General features: G+C 37.2%; 2 protein-coding genes and 1 pseudogene across 2 annotated transcripts; all 3 read right to left on the bottom strand.

Annotated features, from left to right (window-relative positions):
• Nucleotides 1-844: 844 nt before the first annotated feature.
• OR4C11 (olfactory receptor family 4 subfamily C member 11) lies at nt 845-1,777 on the bottom strand. Its single transcript, XM_038562472.1, has one exon. It carries the CDS (start codon nt 1,775-1,777, stop codon nt 845-847), a length of 933 nt encoding a protein of 310 aa, XP_038418400.1.
• A 9,045-nt stretch (nt 1,778-10,822) lies between these two features.
• Nucleotides 10,823-11,755, bottom strand: OR4C11D (olfactory receptor family 4 subfamily C member 11D). Its single transcript, XM_038562471.1, has one exon. It carries the CDS (start codon nt 11,753-11,755, stop codon nt 10,823-10,825), a length of 933 nt encoding a protein of 310 aa, XP_038418399.1.
• OR4C62P (olfactory receptor family 4 subfamily C member 62, pseudogene) lies at nt 18,542-19,472 on the bottom strand (annotated as a pseudogene).

Genomic DNA, 21,175 nt, shown 5'->3' with positions numbered 1-21,175 from the left:
ATACATAATGTATCAATTATGTTAATAGCCAAAAGAAACAATAAGAAAACTATGTGTATATAGATAGAGAGATAGATAGATATAAAGAATTTACATATATTATATATTATATTTAAGGTGTGTGTGTATACATATATATATATATATATATGTATACACACACACACACACACACACATCTGTAGGCCTTTGGTTCACTTGTGTAGAACTTTTAAAGATAAACTAATGGGGGATCCCTGGGTGGCTCAGTGGTTTAGTGCCTGCCTTTGGAGTCCCAGGATCGAGTCCCATATCAGGCTCCCTGCATAGAGCCTGCTTCTCTCTCTACCTGTGTCTTTGTCTCTCTCTCTCTCTCTCTCTCTCTGTCTCTCATGAATAAGTAAATAAAATCTTTAAAAAAAATAAAAAAATAAAGACAAACTAATGATATAATGTAAGGAATTTCTAACACAAAAAAATAGTTCCATTGCTCTGAATGTGTTGAAAAGACTGTAGGATACCTTATTTGAAACATGCTATAGAGGTAATTACAAGTCATAAAATATTTTATTTATGGATGATCATTTTTGAACAGTTGTGATTATATAAATATCTTTCTTATTAATATACCAGAGTATAGACAGAGTTTTGAGCAGTATTTCCCAATCAGCAACATCAAAAGTGAGCTCTCAATAGAAGAAAGAACCAAGCTGGCAATATAAGGGAAGCTACTAGTTTAAGGGCAGAAGTACTGAAAAAAGTAAGGAAATCTGGTGTGATATATTAGAGTGTGTTGGGTAAATCAGGATACACAGTATCATATTTGATATCTGTACAGATTAAGTAATCAACCAAAGTCCTCAATTCATCTTCTGCTTTCTGAGGTAATCTTGATATGCCATAGCTTTTTCATGGCATTTTTCACTTCTGCATTCCTCAATGTGTAGATGAGTGGGTTGAGAAAAGGTGTCCCAATAGTATAAAATACGGCCACCATCTTGTCCATGGGGAAAGTGGTTGGGGGACGTGTATAAATGAATATACAGGGACCAAAGAATATGATTACTACAATGATGTGAGAAGTACAAGTAGAGAGAGCTTTTTTCCTCCCTTCCGCACTGTGGTTTCGCAGGGAATGCAAGATGACAATGTAGGAGATCATCAGAATCACAAAACTGCTTGAACAAATGGCCCCACTATTAGACACCAACAGTAGGTTGATCACATAAGTGTCCATGCAAGCAAGTTTCAGCAAGGGCTGCAAATCACAGCAGTAATGATCAATCAAACTCGGTCCACAGAAGGGCAACCTCAAAGCCAGGATAATCTGGGCTATAGAATGGATAAAAGATCCAATCCATGCCAGAACAATTAGGATGGTGCAGACCCGCCGGCTCATGATGGTTGGGTAATGTAAGGGCTTACAGATGGCCACATACCGGTCAAAGGCCATAAGGATAAGGACTAAAACCTCCATGCAACCAAAGAAATGTAGTGCAAAGACTTGAGTCATGCATTCATTGTAAGTTATGATATTTTTTGCAGAGAGTGAATCCACAATTAGTCTGGGGGCTGTGGAAGTTGAAAAGCAGGAATCAGCAAGGGACAAATAAAATAAGAAATAGTACATGGGGCTCCCAAGTGTCCGGCTGGTCTTGATGGTCACAACAATAAGCAAATTCCCAACCACAGTTCCCAAATAAAAAATGAAAAATATTACAAATACCATTTTCTTTTTCATAGGATCTTGGGTCAATCCTAACAGTATGAACTCAGTAGTACTGTTATTTTGCTGCATTATTTCAGGCAAAGTGGAGAAAATGCAGGTTAGAAATAATTAACCTGTAAGGAAACGTTCTGTGAAATGAATACTCTGTATTTGGAGGTTTAATCCATATGTTTGATCATGGAAATACCACTACCAGTGTATAGTCCCCACCATTCATTTGTTTTCTTCTGAATAAAGTGGAAACCACAACATTTATTTGCAATTTATTATCTTGGTTGCTTATGAAACAAGAAATATATCAATAACTATAGCGACCCGATTATTTAGGCATAATAAACATTAATTTACAGGATTCGGTAAGAGAAGGCATCTTTTTGAGCTGAATGTGTTTTTTTTAGTTTCTAGCAAGGACCTATTTGGATACAAGTCTACAAAATGGGGAAAACTCATCATAATTTACATAATGCGCTTTCATACTTTTTCAACATGGTAGTTTAGTTATAAAGTATCTTACAGTAAATATTCTGAACATTCAAGGAATGATGTAGAAACATTTGATAGTGTTTTCTTAATGAAACCTAAAAGAGAGAACGAGAGAGAGAGAGGCAGAGAGGACAAGAGATAAACAATATTTTAGCAGTGAATATTCAGTCAATTGGTCAGTCCATTGTGAAACGTATTTTTTAATCTGTTACTACCTCAACTGAGTTTAGTTCACTGTTACTAATTCTTAATAATTTCTGTATTTTTACAATTCTAAATTCAGTTTCTTTTTTTTTTTGGTATATATTTTTTTTTTTAAATTTTTTTTTTTAAATTTTTATTTATTTATGATAGTCACACAGAGAGAAAGAGAGAGAGGCAGAGACACAGGCAGAGGGAGAAGCAGGCTCCACGCACCAGGAGCCCGATGTGGGATTCGATCCCGGGTCTCCAGGATCGCGCCCTGGGCCAAAGGCAGGCGCCAAACCGCTGCGCCACCCAGGGATCCCTTGGTATATTTTTTTATTGGAGTTCAATTTGCCAACATATAGTGTAACACCCAGCGCTCATCCCGTCAAGTGCCCTCCTCAGTGTCTATCATAAAACATTTTACTTTTGTTTTAATTTAAAAAATATATTACTTTTTTGGAGAGATCACTGACAGAAAAAGAGAGAGAATAAACATGACTGCAGTGGAGGGAGGAGCAGAGGAATGAAGTATAGCCTTTTTCCTGAGTAGGGAGTTTGATACAGTGTTCGATTCCCAGACCCTGAGATCATATCTGGGGCATAAGCAGATGTTTAACCAAGAGAGCTACTTGGAACCCCTAAAACCTTGTACTTTTAAAATTCTATATTATTGTATTAAATTATTAGATATAATAGTAAATTATATACATACATATCAATGTATTTGTATATATATATATTCATTTATTTATATGTTGCTTTCTTGGAATAGAAGTTAGGAGAATGACCTTCTCCATAATATATTTCATTTGGGAGTTCAAATATGCCATAGTCATGCTGCATTAAAAATAAAGCTTTTAAAAACCTAATCCTTGATTGTTTATTAATCTCCTTGGCATATTACTAGTTCATACAAACTGTCTTCTGACACGGGCTGCAGGAAAAGCAAGATTCCCAGGGCCACATGAAAGTTTAAGTGTTTGATAAAGTGGGTGAGTCAGCTGTAGAGCCAATTCTGGACTCAGGGACTTTACCACCTCATGCCCCAACAACACTGCCATTCACTACAGGTTCCGCTGTAGTTTCAAGAGATGACAAATCCGTTCTTTGTCCAAATCCAGTAAAGAGGAATGAAATCTTGTTCATGGTATCTAACAATTAAGTATTATAAAAGGATTATCTATCTATCGTTCTATCAGTCCACCTATTGATCTATCATCTATCTACCTATCTACCTATCTACCTGATAGAATTATAGTTCGAGACATTTATATAGTTCACATAATAATGGAAGAGTGGCATACATGAAAGAAGCAAAATAAAGTGATTTTTATTTGTTCACTGTTGATTTTAAGCATCTAGAAAGAAGTACATATTTAATAATAAGTATTCATAAAATGAATGAAAATTTTAGGAGAATTTGATACAATCCAACACTCTTCCATCCTATTCAATACTCAGTTACCAAAGAAAAAGGCTCCTACTCCTTCCAAAGTAGAATCATCATCTCCGTGGAATATATTCTGGGACACTCAAATAGGTATTATTTCTATTTGATTATCTCTCCACCAGGAGCTGATGTCCATTTCTTTTATTCCAACTCTTCACCTTAGATTGTAAAACACTTCTAGAAAATTCTCTAAACCTTCTATCTTTTCACAAATTTAACATGTAAAAAAGTGTTAGGTGTGCACTGTAGCATTGATCAGATAAATTTTCTCTATTAAATACAAGTAAGTTAATCCTCAACACAAATCTTACCAGTTTTGATAAGAGCTTATCCAAAGGTTAGGATGTTCAGTCATCCTCTTTTCTTCTCAAGAAAGAAAAGAATTTCTCACTCATATGAGAATTAAAAAAGAAAAAAAGTGTTCTAAAATTCTGTTTGAGCTCTTTGCTGTCACTGAGGCTCAGGTTCTTGCCTGCATGCCAAAGATAAAGTTGGTCTTGATTTCATCCCACATCTTCTGAAATCCTTTCTCATTTGGAATTTTTACTGGGAAATGCTTCTCCTTTGCCTTTCCTGCAGCAGTATTTAAACAGGAATGATGCATAATATAGGAGTCTGGGGAAAGTCATTCCCTAAAGTGTCCCTTCTCTTTTAATTAAAGCACATGAACTAGGTGTGATACAGAACTTAAAATTCAATATGTATTAATAGATTATGGGGAAAAGGTGATCTCTTCTTGCAATTAAAGGTGTTTAATACGGTCATAAATAATATCTTTTGAATAGAATGAAAAACCTGTGATCACCACTAGTGGTCTAGAGTCCAGGACTTGGTATCTGATATCATTATTCAAGAAAGTGAATTAATACTTCTTAAGGAAATGGCTGATTCTAGGTTTGTGCAAGATGAATTGGAGTACCTTGTAATGCTAGAAGATAAGGATGCTAACACATACACACACATGCACAGTCACTCACAGTGTAATGAGAATATTACAAAGGGACACAAGAGCCAATGGAAAGCCCTTCCATCACCCAGTGCCAAAAACTGGAAAAAAAATATTGAGTAACACAATCAATGACACTGAATTGAAATGTACCTCATTGTTTAAAAAATCCACAAGTTGTTATTGATATAACCGCTTATATAAATAACTAATAAACCAGAGACAATTGACAAGTCTCACATTAAGAAGAGTTTCTGGGTAGCCCTGGTGGCTCAGAAGTTTAGTGCCACCTTCAGCCCTGGTTAAGTGTTTAGTCTCTACCAAGGCCCAGTAGCAGGCAAGAGCCATTTCTCAAAAGGCTAGTAGTTGCCTATAGAGGACGTCAGGAATTTGCTCCAAAATCTTAAGGGCCTGCCCTGCAGTTCATACATGGAGGACTGCCAAAGACTCTAGCAACATCCCTTTCTACCATTGACATATCAAGCATGATTAGATGTGTTGAATCATAGCACTCATGTGGAATAGTAGCTTATACCACAGAATGGACAGGAGACAGAGATATTTCTTTTTTCTGAGCTCCACTCAAACTAGCAGCTTTTTGAGTCTATAAGTAGACCAGAGTAAAATATCCAAATGAAGAACCTTTTGCCTTCCCAATCCAAGATACCTACTGGGTATTGTACATGTTTTGATTTTAGAAGTAATAGATAGACCAAGATGCACTTTCTTTTAGGGGATTTTTAGTGGATATTTGAATAATTGTTTTTTTTTAAGATTTTATTTATTTATTCATGATAGTCACAGAGAGAGAGAGAGAGAGAGAGCGGCAGAGACACAGGCAGAGGGAGAAGCAGGCTCCATGCAGGGAGCCCGATGTGGGATTCGATCCCGGGTCTCCAGGATCGCGCCCTGGGCCAAAGGCAGGCGCCAAACTGCTGCGCCACCCAGGGATCCCCTTTTAGGGGATATTTGTTTTCATTTTATTTAAATTCAAGTTAGCATATAGTGTATTATTAATTTTGGAATAAAATTATTGTGTAAAACACCCACTGATCATTAAATCAAATGCCCTCCCTAATGCCCATTACCCACTTACCCCATGCCTTGACTCACATACTGCCAGCAACCTCTATACTTGTTGTTCAATATACTTAGGAATCCCTTAGGTTTGTCTCCCTCTCTGTTTCCATCTTAATTTTTTCCTTCAGAAGAACTGTCTTTATAAGCTTTATACCCCTTGGACCATGGAAATTTCACTAAGTTTCAGTTACCTGAGTTTAAATTGTTTTTATTTTGCATCCTCTGACATAGAAATACCCTACCAATAAATCTAGATCTCTACACCTTAATCTCTAGATCCAATCAGTGTTTACATTGCACTTTGATCTCCAGATCCAATCAATGTTTTGTCATCAATATAATGGACCAGTATTGTTATCTTGTAGAGTAAAAGACAATAGAGGTCTCTATAAACTGAATTATAACAGTAGTGGAGAGTTGACACACCCTGAGGGAGGGAAGTGAAGGGTATATTGCTGGCCTTTTAGCTGAAATCAAAGTGCCTCTGGTAGACCTTATTGAAAGGGAGAGAAACGCTTGCCAGGGATGCCTTAGTGGCTCCGTAGTTGTGCATCTGCCTTCAGCTCTGGTTATCATCTTGGGGTCCTGGGATTGAGTTCCATATCGGGCTCCCTACAGGGAGCCAGCTTCTCCCTCTGCTTAAGTCTCTGCCTCTCTCTCTGTGTCTCTCATGAATAAATAAATAAAATATTTTTAAAAAATGCCAAATCATGTCCTGCATACCAGGTACCAGAGAATATGTTAATTTACTCAAGCAACAAACCACATCTGGTACAGCAGTTGCAATTCTTGGAGTCTCCACCTGGTTAAGTTATAAGTATCCACTGTCATTCTCCAAGATCCATCTATCTCTTATGAAGGCCAAATAAGTGAGTTGAATATGTATATTGTGGGAATCACTACCTCTGTATCTTTCAAGTCTTTGATTGGGGTGCTAATCCCTAGGATTCCTCCAGGGATGCACATTTGCTTTTAGTTTACTGTTTTCCTAGGTAGAGGCAATTATAGATGCTTCCATTTGTCTTTTCACCATAATAACCCTCAGTCCACATGTCAAAGAACCAAGATGGGGATACTGCCAGTTGCAAAGTATATCTCTTCATATTATGCATTCTGGAACCTCCCTTTATGGAAAGGATGCCAACATTGCATTTAAGGAGCTTGAGTGCTACCACTTGGTCACTGTTATCCCCCATGAAATAACTCCAATTGCATTGGGATTTTCCAGTTTAGCAACTGTAAAGTTCTAGCCTATAGACAACAGTGATCAGAGAGTTTTTCAAGGATGCTGGCACCAGCCTGAAAATTTATTTCTGCTGTTCATGATGAAAAGTATGTCTTCTGGATCCTCCCTTACATGATAAATCCATTCTAACATTGCAATCACCTCATGCCCTTATACCTTCCCTCTATATTAAACCAAGGCAGGTCTGACACTTATCATTTGCTTACACTGGACCCCCTTTAGAATAATGCTTTCACCACCAAGCAGAAATACCATTAGCTTTTCCTCAGTCCCACAACTACAATATTAAATCAAGAATCTCTGCTTAGTGAACCCATATCAAGAAATTTGGCTGGATGGAACTTTATGTTTCTTCCATGATTATCCAATTTCTGTCTTTACAAATTAGAAAGCACTCGGTTATTTTGAGTGTACTGTATTCATGAGTTACAGTTTGTACCTTACTGCTGGGGATTTTGGGAATCCAAAGGTGTAGGATCAAAGAGGATGGTGGGGGGGTTAAGTCATGAGGAAAATCAGCCCCTTCAGTTAGACACCTGTCTTAGAAGGGGAACCTTACATTTAATCAGGCAATGCAGTGTTAATCCTTTAGTCTAAGAAGGAGAAGCCACTTCGGATGTCAAAAAAGACTCATGTTCCTTATTCTAACCTTCTAGCAAAAATTTAAGGAAGAATCTGGGTTTTCATTCCTGACTTCTTTCTCTAATCATCATCCCATGTCAAGTTCTTCTGTTTATATACTTAAATATTAAAGTCTCCCATGTCTTTGTATTAGTTTGGGTTCCCAAATGTAGACTCTGAGATGGGGATTTTCATGAAAGTGATTTACAAGAAGGGTTGGGGGAAGCTACTACAACATAGGAAGAAGTGTGTCGTCCCAACCAGGGATTGGCTCCAGCTGATGCCACAGGAATCTAAGGTGTACACTGTGATACAGGACTGGCTCTACCTCGAGGTAAAGGGACCAGCTTGATGTCGTTGGCTGCTGCTGTGTTCCAGGATGGTGGGCATAACCTATAATTTTGTTCTGGTGCAAATGTACAGAGAAGGTAGGGGTTCTGAGCTCTGAGCTCTTCCAAGTCCAGACACACAACAGCTGGGACATTGGAGGAGTGAAGGTAGTAGATCCAGACTCAGCAGTGCCTACCACCTTCAACATCCTCACTGGCAGCACCAGAGTTCAGGCTCCATCCTTTCACACCCACATCATGACAGTAACATCCTGCTGCCACTCTTGTTCCCTTCAATCCATTTCCCACACTGATAACCCATACAGCTATCATCTCAAACTCGAATCCAGCTGCATCACTCACTGGTTCAAAAGGCCTTCCAGTGTTTGCCCCATGATATTGTGCAGTAGGCTTTAACATGATCATGAGACCCTTCTGCATCTTCCCTATTCCAGTCTCTCCAGGTTCATGTCCTGCTATTTACCCTTTATAGGTTCATTGTGTAGCACACTGCCTGGCACATAGTGAGATTTCCATGAATAATTGTTGAATGTATAATGAATTAACACCCATAGTCACACTCAATTCACCAAGATTCCTGCATACTGATTTTCATTCCCTGGCCTTTGTAATGTATTCTTTCTCCCAGGAATGCTTCTACTCCAACTGAAGTGTACATATTCACTCTGCTGACTTGATTTCCAGTTTCAAGTTCCATTTTGTATGTCCTTTCCTCTTGGAACATTTCTTGAACCTTTCTTGTATGTCCCTAATTCATCCTTTCCTCGTACTTCATGCTGCCACTACCTTATCCTTTATACCAGGGTGTTGTCATTTTCTGTTTTCCTCTGGGTTTCTCTCAGTGGATGTAAATCTCTGTGAAAACAAGACCAGGTTCCCCTCTCTTTACCACTGAAGCCCCACAACCATCGGTGTTTCTGATATATTATTCTTTGGGCTGAAGACATTGCTATTGATAATGAGCGACAGATGGATGGGATAAATGGAATATATTTATCCTGAAATTGTTTTGTGTGTAGATGGAGGCACATATTTTTAAAAATATCCTTTCATAATGAAATCTTACCACAAATTAAACTAATTAACAGAGAAAAATAACATGGACAATTCACATTCATATGATGTAATCTTGCTGACAACAGGTTCAATTTCAGTTTCTTGAATCAAGCTGAGAATGTCAGCTTCAATTTCTTTCTCGTTACACAGTGTAAGAAGGAGTTAAAACTAATTTTCAACTAATTGTTGAACACATCTAGCTAGAATTCTCAAAGTTCAAATCAAACAGAATAGGAAGACTATTCCCTACACCTCAATATTTTTGCTCTATATTTTGACTTTACTCACCTTCCTTTATACTTTTATTTTTTATACATTTATCATGCATTAGTCATTTTTCTACTTGGAGAAACTATCCTAGGTAGCAGGCAAGATCTTTATGGAGTATAAATGTATATTAAAAAGTAGAGATTCATGTCTGACTTTAAAATAATCTTTGATTTGAGTCATGGATTTTCTTCTCTTTTAAAGATTTTATTTATTTATTCATGAGAGACAGAGGCAGAGACAAAGGGAGGGAGAAGCAGGCTCCATGCGGAATGTCCAATGTAGGACTCCATCCTGGGACCTGAGGATCATGCTCTGAGCCAAGGCAAATGCTCAATCACTAAGTCACCCAGGTGTCCTGGGTCATCAAATTGTCTAATGGCTTTTCAACATAAGATGAGTGACATGAGCAATAAAATGATCCTGAAGATTACAAGAAAGAAATTAAACAAGGTATTATATTCTTCACCTACCTCTTAGTGGTTAATGGACATCACTTTTATGTCCTAAAGTAGTTACATACCAGAATATTAGAGTGGACATATTATCCTCAACTATGATAATTAAGATTGTGCAATGTTATTAATGAAACCTCCTTAGAATTTAGTTGTAGGTAATGAATTAATAGAAATAAAATTATATCTAACTCTATATATGATATAGAGTACACATATAAAATAATTTAACATGTATATGTATGCCATAGATAGTATTCTAATATATATACTAATATATATTATAATACATAACCCATATACATATTGTAATAGATAGATGATAAATAGATGATAGATAGATAGATAGATAGATAGATAGATAGATAGATAGATAGATGATAGATAGATATTATATGTGGTCCAGCATAATACCTAGTTCAATAAATGGTAGCTATTATAATCTTCTTTCTGTTATCATTGTCTGGCACTGTATCACAACGTTTAAGAGTGTGGTCTGAGAAATCATGAAGATTCTGATGTGACCCTCAGTATAATTTTATGATACTTCTCCCTTTCCATTTCCTCATCTATAAAATGAGGATAATAGCAATGTCTACATTTTGGATTGTTATAGAGACTGCTGCTCAATACCAATATATTTTTAATTTTTTAAACATTAAGATGAAACTAGTAAAACTAAGCCCCAATTTGGTAGCACTGTCCAAATATGCAAAGAGAGGGATCCCTGGGTGGCGCAGTGGTTTGGCGCCTGCCTTTGGCCCAGGGCGCGGTCCTGGATATCTGGGATCGAATCCCACGTCAGGCTCCCGGTGCATGGAGCCTGCTTCTCCCTCTGCCTGTGTCTCTGCCTCTCTCTCTCTCACTGTGTGCCTATCATAAATAAATAAAAGTTAAAAAAAGAAAAACAAATATGCAAAGAGACATCCTGAGTAATTAGGTTGATTAAGAAATCAACCAAAGTCTTCAATTCATCTTCTGCTTTCTGAGGTAATTTTGATATGCCATAGCTTTTTCATGGCATTTTTCACTTCTGCATTCCTTAGTGCATAAATCAGTGGGTTGAGAAAAGGTGTCCCAATAGTATAAAATACAGTTACCATCTTGTCCATGAAGAAGGTGGTTGGAGGCCGTGTATATATGAATATGCATGGACCAAAGCATAAGACTACTACGATGATGTGAGAAGTGCAAGTAGAGAGAGCTTTTTTCCTCCCTTCCGCACTGTGGTTTCGCAGGGAATGCAAGATGACAATGTAGGAGATCATCAGAATCACAAAACTGCTTGAGCAAATGGCCCCGCTATTAGACACCAACAGTAGGTTGATCACATAAGTGTCCATGCAAGCAAGTTTCAGCAAGGGCTGCAAATCACAGCAGTAATGATCAATCAAATTGGGTCCACAGAAGGGCAATCTCAAAGCCAGGATAATCTGGGCTATAGAATGGATAAAAGATCCAATCCATGCCAGAACAATTAGGATGGTGCAGACCTGCCAGTTCATGATGTTTAGGTAACGTAAGGGCTTACAGATTGCCACATAGCGGTCAACGGCCATGAAGATGACGACAAAGATCTCCATGCAGCCAAAGAAATGCAGTGCAAAGACTTGAGTCATGCACTCATTGTAAGTTATGATATTTTTTGTAGAGAGTGAATCCACAATTAGTCTGGGGGCTGTGGAAGTTGAAAAGCAGGAATCAGCAAGGGACAAATAAAATAAGAAATAGTACATGGGGCTCCCAAGTGTCCGGCTAGACTTGATGGTCACAATAATTAGCAAATTTCCTGCCAGCGTTCCCACATATAAAATGAAGAAGATTACAAATACCACTTTCTTTTTCATAGGATCTTGGGTCAATCCTAACAGTATGAACTCAGTAATACTGATATTTTGCTTCATTATTTCAGGCAAGTGGAGAAAATGTAGGTTAGAAATAATTAATCTGCAAGGAAGCATTCATTCTATGAAATGAATATCCTTATATGTAGGTTTTACCCATATGCTTGACCGTGGAAGTGCCACTTACCAGTGGATAATCCCCACCATCCTTGTTGGTTTCTTCTGAATAATGTGGAAGTCATAATATTTTATTCACAGTTTATTCACTTGGTTGCTTATGGAAACAAATTTATTAGTAATATTAGCGTATTTGATTATTTAGGCAAAATAAATGTAAATTTAGAGGATTTGGTAGGAGACAGTATTTTTATGAGCTGAATGTCTATTTTTATTTGATAGCAAGGACCTGTTATAGTAGCATGTTGCAAAATGGGAAAAGCTCATCATGATTTGCATAATGTGCATTCACACCACTTCAACCTGATAGTTCAGTTATAAAATAGGTTCTAGCCAATATTCTGAACATTCAAGGAAAGATGTAGAAACATTTGATAGTGTTTTCCTTAGTGAAACCTAAAAGAGAGAGACAGAGAGGACAAGAGAAAAACAATCAATATTTTAGCAATGAACATTCAGTCAATTGGTTCAGTCCATTGTGAAACTTACTTTAACCTGTTACCTTGACTAAGTTTATTTCCTGTTACTTTAACTCTCAATAATTTCTAGTCTTTTACAGTTTTAAGTTTAGTTTCTCTCATAAAAAAATCTAGTTTTTTTAAAGATGGCATTAATTTTTTAGAGAGATATAGAACAAGAGAAACAGAGCAGTAGTGGAGGGTGGGGCAGAAGGAAAAGCAGACTTTTCACTGAAGAGGGAGCTTGAGGCAGTGCTCAATCCCTGGGCCCTGAATTCATGGCCAGAGCTGAAGGCACATGCTCAACCCACAGAGCCATCCATGCACCCCTAAAATTTTGTACTTTTAAAAATCATACAATATTATATAATATTATTATATATAATAGTAATCATATATATTATAAATAGCATTCTGGAATCAAAGTTAGGAGGATGACCTCCATAATAAATTCCTTTTGGTATTTCAAAATATGTCATAATTATGCTGCATTAAAAATAAAGCTTTTAATAACTCATCCTTCTATATGGGTTGTAAATCATATTGGCATATTACTGGCTCATAAGAACTGTCTTCTGACATGGGCTGCAGGAAAAGCAAGATTACCAGGGTCAGCGGAAGGTTTAAGTGTTTGAGAAAGTGGGCAACTCAGCTGTAGAGGCAGTTCTGGACTCAAAGCTCTTTACCACCTCAAGCTCCAACCACAATGCCATTCACTACACTTAAAAGTTTGCCAGATATGTTCTTTGTCCAACTCTTCAGAAAGAGGAATGAAAATTTGTTTGTGGTTTGTAACAATTAAGTATTATAAAAGATTATCTGTCAATCATTCTATCAGTCTACCTATTGATCTATCATCTACCTACCTACCTTATAGAAATATAGTTTGAGACGTTTGTATAGTTTACATAATAATAGAAGAGTGGCATGTATTCTAAAGAAGTATAATAAAGAAGGTAATTTTTATTTGTTCATTGAAGATTTTTAGAAAAAAATACATATTTAATAGGAACTATTCATAAAATGAATGAAAGAATTCAGAGAATATCTTATTGATACAGTCCAATAGTGTTTGGTTCTATTCAGTACTCAGTTACCATTGAAAAGAGAAGCTTACTTCTTCCAAATAAATCAACTCCATAGAGCACTTCCTGAAACATTCAAATAGATATTATTTCTGTTTGCTTATCTCTTTACCTATTTATCTATTTGCTGTGCATTACTATTTTGTCTTCTTACCTTAAATTGTAAAATACTTCTAGAAAATTCCTTAAACTTTTTATCCTTCAGCAAATGCTTTCAATGTGTTAGATGTGCACTGTGGCATTGATCATATTAATTTGCTCAAAGTATTAAATCCATAAGTTAATCCCCAACACAGATCTCACCAGTTTTGACAAGAGCTTATGCAAAGGTTAGGATGTTCAGTTGCCCAATTTTCTGCTCAAGAAAGAGAAGAATTAAATTCTCGCTCAAATGAGAATTAAAAAAAAGTATTTCTAAAGTGATTTCTGATTTCTTTGATGTCCCTGAAGCTCAGGTTCTCCCCATGCCAGAAGACAAAGTTGGTCCCGGATTCATCCCGCACTTTCTGAAAGTCACTCTCACATGGAACTTTGACTGGGAAATGCTTCTCTTTTGCCTTTCCTGCAGTAGTATTTAAAAAGGGATGATGCAAAATATAGGAGTCCAGGGATTGTCATTCCCTAAAGTCTTCCTCCCCTTTTAATTAAGATACATGAGCTTGATGTGATAAAGAACTCAAACTTCAATATGTATGAATAGATTATGGGAAGATGGTGATTTCTTCTTGCAATTAAAGGTGTTTACTTGGACCATAAGTGACATCTTCTGACAAAAAAAAAAAAAAGTGATTATCTAGTGATCTAGCACCCAGGACATGGTTCCTGATACTTTTGTCCAAGAAAATGAATTAAGATTTCTTAAAGAAATGTATGATTCTAGGTCTAGGGGCAGAATATACAAGATGAATGTACAAGAAATATCTTATAATACTAGAAGGTGAGGGAGTACTAACATATGCACACGAACATATGTTCCCACTGTGCTAAGAATATGCCAAAGGGACACAAGAGTAAATGGAAAGACCTTCCAGGAAAAAAGCACTCTTCTTGTATTCTGGAAATTGGAAAGTAACCACAGGATGGGTTCAGTGACCTACTCGACCTACTGCAATATAGGCTTGAGCTAAAACTCCAAAAACACCTGTCCTGTGTAAGCATCTGCTCTAGCTGATGGGTCCACACTGTTGTTTTGGTTGACCTGGAATCCGTTTTAGGCCACAGTGTCCAGAATGTTCCTGAAAGGTTTGCTCACTTTTTTATCTCTAATGCACAATTTGACTGACAGAAAGACATAAGCTCTATTTGGGGAAGGTTAAAATAGACATTTTTAGCAATGTCCCAGGGTCCTTCCTAAAGGGGATCCAATCTCTACTTTATTCAAGGAATTTTGAGTCTATAAACTGGTTCCATCGGGGAATTGATTGCAAGGCCATGAATCCCTGCTTTCATGATTAAGTTTACTTCAGTTTACTTAACCTAGACCTTTTTTTCGCTAACATGGATCAAGTAAGACTTGTATTGGCTTCCTCTCTATTTCACTTCTAGGAGCACCAACATAACAGAGCCAACACTGTAAATCTACTTGTATCAATTATTCTGATTGCTTTTTGATTCGTCTGGCCAAGCATGCCCACCTTGCCTTTAAGGAGTTTGAGGGCTACCACTTGGCCACTGTTATCTGGGTTCAAATAACTCCCACTGCATTGGGATTTTCCAGTTCAGCAACACTAAAGGTCTAGCCTACAGACAACAGTGATCAGAGAGTTTTTCAAGGAGGCTGGCACTAGCCTGAAAATTTCTTTCTCTTGGTCATGATGAAAAGTATGTCTTCTGAACCCTAAATGACAAATTTAGGATTCTAGAATTGGAATTCTAACATTCCAATCTCTTCATGCTTTAAATATCACCCTGTATGTTAAACCAAAGCAAGTCAGACATTTCTCATTTGCTTACACTGGGCCACCTGTTGATTCATGCTTTAGCCACTAAGCATAAATACCGTTAGCATTTCCTCATTCCCCCAGCCACAACATTAAAAGAAGAATCTCTGCTTAGTGAACCCGTATCAAGAAATGTGGTTGGGTTGAATTTATTTTTCTTGGGCGATTATCCAATTTCTATCTTTACAAATTAGAAAACATGTAGTTATTTTGGTGTGTAGTTTGCTCCTCATGGAAAACACTTTGTACTTCACCTCTAGGAATCTGCTGAGGTTCATGTCTAGTTATATATAGATGCAGGATCATAGAGGGAGTTGGGGGTGAATATTGTGAAAAATCAGCCCCTTCTCTCATGTCAGCTGCTTCAGGAGGTGCATATTACATGTGCTTAGGCAATGCAGGGTTAATCCTTCAGACTAAGACAGAAAAGTCACTTCAACTGGCAAAGCAGACACAACTTCCCTGTTCCCTCATCCTCCTAGTAATCGAAGGAAGAATCTGGGTTTTCGAAAAGTTCCTGACTTCTTTCTCTAATCATCATCCCATGTCAAGTTCTTCTGTTTATATACTTAAATATTTCTTTAAGTCTCCCATGTCTCTGTGTTAGTTTGGATTCTCAAATGTAGACTCTGAGATGGGGATTTTCATGAAAGTGATTTACAAGAAGGGTTGAGAGAAGCTACTACAACATAGGAAGAAGTGTATGGTCTCAACTGGGGATTGGCTCAGCTTGATGCCACAGGAATTGAAGTTATACACTATGATACAGGACTGGCTCCACCTCAAGGCAAAGGGGCCAGCCTGATGTCTATTGGCTGCTGCTGTGTTCCAGGATGGTGGGCATAGCCTATAATTTTGTTCTGGTGCAAATGTGCAGAGAAGGTGGGGGCTCTGAGCTCTGAGCTCTTCCAAGTCCAGACACACAACAGCTGGGACATTGGAGGAGTGAAGGAAGTGGAGCCAGATTCAGCAGAGCCTACCACCTTCAACAAACTCACTGCCACCACCAGAGTTCAGGCTCCATCCTTTCACACCCACATCATGACAGTAACATCCTGCTGCTACTCTTGTTCCCTTCAGCCCATTTCTCACACTGATAGCTCATACGCCTATCATCTCAAACTCGAATCCAGCTGCATCACTCACTGGTTCAAAAGGCCTTCCAATGTTTGCCCCATGATATTGTGCAGTAGGCTTTAACAAGATCATAAGACCCTTCTGCATCTTCCCTATTCCAGTCTCTCCAGGTTCATGTTCCTGCTATTTACCCTTTATAGGTTCATTGTGTAGTACACTGCCTGGCACATAGTGAGAGTTTAATAAATAATGTTGAACTTATAGATCTATTAATACCAATAGTCACACTGTATTCACCAGGATTCCTGCATACTGATTTTCACCCCCTGGCCTTTGTTATGTGTTCTCTCTCTTAGGAATGATTCTACTCCAACTGAAGTGTACGTATTCATTCTGCTGACTTGATTTCCAGTTTGAAATTCCATTTCATATGGCCTTTCATTCTTGCAAGCTTTCCTGAACCCCTGGGTCTTTCTTGTGTGTCCGTCATACATGTTTTCATAGCACCTTGAGCTGCCACTTCTCTATCATTTAAAACAGGATGTTGTCTTTTTACTTTTCCCTCTCGGTGGACTCGCTGGATCAGAAGCTTTTTAAAGGAAAGACCAGGTTCCTCTCCATTTACCACTGAAGCACCAGCAACCATCAATGTGTCTGATATATTATTCTTTAGGCTCAAGACATTTCTGTTGATTTTGAGTGAGGGATGGATGGAATAAATGGAATATATTTGTCCTGAAGTTGATTTGTGTTTACATGGAGCCAAATATATTTCAAAATACCTTTCCTCATGAAGTGTTATCCAAATGTAAACTAATTAACATAAATAACATGAACAGCTCACATTCATATGTGGAAATCTTGCTGAAAATAGGGAGATTATCAATATAAATTATATGCTCTTTCATTGAGAATGTCAGTTTCAATTTCTTTCTCATTATAGAATTTAAGCAGAAGTTAAAACAAATAGTGGTTTCTCAAAGAGTTCTTGCTCAAAATCTCAAACTCTGAATTGAATAAAAATAGAAAGAGTATTCTCTATACTCTAGAATATTTTTCTTCTCTACATTTTATTTTTATTCACCTTCCTTTATATGCCTAAAGTAGTTAGGAAGCACAATATTACAGTGGATATATTATCCACAAATATGATAATTAAAATTGAACAGTTATTAATTAAATCTCCTTAGAATTTAGTTATAGGTAATTAATTAATAGAAATATAACAATTTTAATAATTATATTATGAAATTTAATATATGTATGTATGTAATATTTAACTTGTATATGTTTTCTATATATAATATTCTAAGATATATTATAATATACATAATATAATATACATACATACATATATATATAAAATATATGTTTTCCAGCATGATCCCTCTTTCAATAAATTGTAAGAATTATAATCATCTTTCTGTCATCATTATCTGGCACTGTATCACAGCATTTAAGATCATGGTCTGAGAAATCAGGTAGGTTCCAATTAGTGAATCTTCAGTATAAATATTTTGATACTTCCCCCCCTTTTTTTTCCTTGCCTATAAAATGGGAATATTAGCAATGCCTACATTTTGTTATTTTTGTTTTGTTTTTAAAGATTTTATTTATTTATTCATGAGAGACACACAGAGAGAGAGGCAGAGACATAGGCGGAGGGAGAAGCAGGCTCCATGCAGGAAGCCTGATGTGGGACTCTATCCCGGGACACTGGGATCATGCCTTGAGTTAAATGCAGATGCTCAACTGCTGAGCCACCCAGGATCCCTTCAATGACTACATTTTGGATTGTTATAGAGACTGCTGCTCAATACCAATATATTTTTAATTTTAAAATATGGGTGAAAGCTTTTGAATCCAGATACATGAATGCAACTAGTAAAACTAAGCCCCAACTTGGTAGCATTGTCCAAATATGCAAAGAAAGATCCTGAGCTAGGATTATTGTTCCTTTTCTTGCACCCATTTCTGCTCTTTTGAGTACAAAAATGATCCAAAGCAGTAATTTTTTTTTTTTATGTCGTAGGTATTCCTTGCTGAGATCATCCATCATGTCTGTTTGACCTTTGCCTCAGTTGAATCATTGTTGAGCTCCAGGCACATTTATTTGTCACCCACACTAGCATTCCTACTACACAGTTTCCTAATGGCATTTTTCATCTGGTCATTTCTCAAGGTATAGATTAAAGGATTTAACATGGGAGTTATTGTAGTATAGAACACTGTAATAGCTTTATCAATTGATAAAGTAGCTGCGGGTCTCATGTATACAAATATGCAGGGCACAAAGTATAGGATGACCACTGTGATGTAGGAGACACAGATGGAGAGGGCTTTGCACCTTGCCTCAAAGCTGTGGTTCCTTAAGGAGTGCAGAATGACCACATAGGAGACCATGAGGAGGAGGAGGAGGTTTAAGACACAGATGAAACCACTGTTGGCAGCAACAAAGAATCTGAGAGTGTGGGTATCAGTGCAGGCAAGATTGAGCAAAGGATTCAGATCACATATAAAGTGATCTATGACATTAGGGCCACAGAAGGGTAGTGGGATGATAAAGAAGATCTGTATGGCTGCATGAGGAAAGCCTCCCACCCACTCCACTGCCATGAGCAGGCCACATACCTGCTAATTCATGATGGTCATGTAGTGCAGTGGCTTGCAGATAGCTACATAGCTGTCATAGGCCATCACAGTAAGCAGGATGACATCAGCACCTCCAAAAAATGTTCCCCAAAGATTTGGATTATGCATGCATTGAATGGGATGGTCTTCTTTTCACGGAGTGACTCTATGATGAGTGTAGGGGTATTGACAAAAGAATAGCAGGCATCAATGAGGGAGAGATAGGCCAGAAAAAAGTACATGGGGGACCCCGATAATGGGCTGGCAGTGATAGTGACCACGTGAGCACATTTCCTACCATAGAAACGATGTAGATGACCAGAAACACAACTAATATGATTTTCTGCATCTTTGGATTCTCTGTGAGCCCCAGTAGCACAAATTCTGTCACATTGTTCCTAGTCTCCATTTTTTCATATTATGCTTAATTACATGACTTGAAAAAGAAATCCCTTATGTTAATGTAACCTTGTATTTAGTAAGCTTCCACATCTAGTAAATGTAGCAGCCTGAATTCTAATGAGTTGTGGATTCTCATGAGGTTTTGTGAGATAGCAAGTAAGTTCTGAGTTCTTGAAGATCGTCTGGGCACACTTCATCATCTGAGATGACAGAGACTATCTTGAAGGAGTCATACATACTGGAAGCTAAGTTTCAAAAGAATGATAAAGAATGGATGTCCAAGCTGTGAATGGAAAGCTAGAATTCTTTCTTTACCCTTTGGAAGTGGAGTGGAAGAATGATAAGGGGTTGGAGGATGAGTGGCTCTTGGATATAATTCTGTGAAAGACCTTTGTGTGTCTTGGATGATGTCGGCTGAGCTTCAGTAAGGGGATGTCAGCCAGAGACAGAAAGTCCAGTCACAGACCATTTCTAATAGTTGACAAGAAGTGGAATAGGGTGTTTCTTATGGGAATGTAATAAAAGTCTCCAGGAGCTATTATAAAATAAGATAATACAAGTTTTCAAAATCCCAACATATTATGCCAACTGATAATTGTATTTTTTAATGATTGATTCCTATGTGCTTGGTAATAACCTGTGTGGTTAGCATTATTTCATCCATTTTCAAATGAAGAAACATTTGCAGAGACTGATGTTCAGAATAATAATAATGATAATATCAACTAAAACATATTGGATGGTTGTTGTTCTGGTTTTGCAGAAATGTGATTGTTGAATCCTCACTATAAACCTATGAGATAATTATCACTATTATTTTATACTTCTTTTACACAGCAAGAGATATAAATGTAGAGAAGTTAAGAATCCTGCCATAGATCAAGCAGATGAAAATGGGGAGAGACAAGATTACATAAATTTTACTTGTGACCTTTTATTCCTCCAAATTTTTAATCCTTGCTTACAATGTGAGCTAGTAATCTCCTTTTGACATGACCATAATCACTTTGATGCTATTTCAGAGGCAAATGCATATGAAGCAATTTCATCAACACACACACACACACACACACACACACACACTGAAATCCCTAAATATTCATGAAAATGGGGTGCTAGTTTCATTGCAGAGCACTTTTACTTTAGCCTTTTATGCAGCCCCATTTCCTCTCTTTACAATCCTCTTACAAACATGGTTTTCCAGAGTCTCCTGCACAATGTTGAAAATGACTACCACAGTGGTTAAGTGTGTACTGTATTGGTTTGAAAATCAGAGAAACTGATTGGAATCTTGCCTTTTCCACTTGCAACTTCTTTTTCCAGGGTATAATTTTTGGCAACTTACATTCTTGTTTTCTCATCTCTAACATGAGAATGATAATATCCACATCTCAGGTGTTATGAAAATTGATTGAGGAAACATATATGAACATCTCCACCACATTACTGTGGTTACACAAAGAGCTTTCACCTAATTTTTTTACTCTGTATGCCCACTGGAGATAGGAAGAATTAGTAATTTGAGTTCAGTCAGAAAACATGCAATAATCTCTGGAAGAATTATCTCTAATTTTACTTGTCAAGAAGCCAGAAAGACTCTCGTTATGCATAGCAGTTAACCTCAGGAAAGACAGTCTCTGGTCATGCTTAGACTAAATGACTGATGATTTATGTCATCTATTAAACATATTTATGTGTAACTGTGTGTGG

The sequence above is a fragment of the Canis lupus genome, chromosome 18 (assembly GCF_011100685.1).
Source record: "Canis lupus familiaris isolate Mischka breed German Shepherd chromosome 18, alternate assembly UU_Cfam_GSD_1.0, whole genome shotgun sequence".
Lineage (NCBI taxonomy): Eukaryota > Metazoa > Chordata > Mammalia > Carnivora > Canidae > Canis > Canis lupus.
The sequence above is the reverse complement of the archived record's forward strand: the minus strand, read 5'-3'. Positions and strand labels throughout refer to the sequence as shown.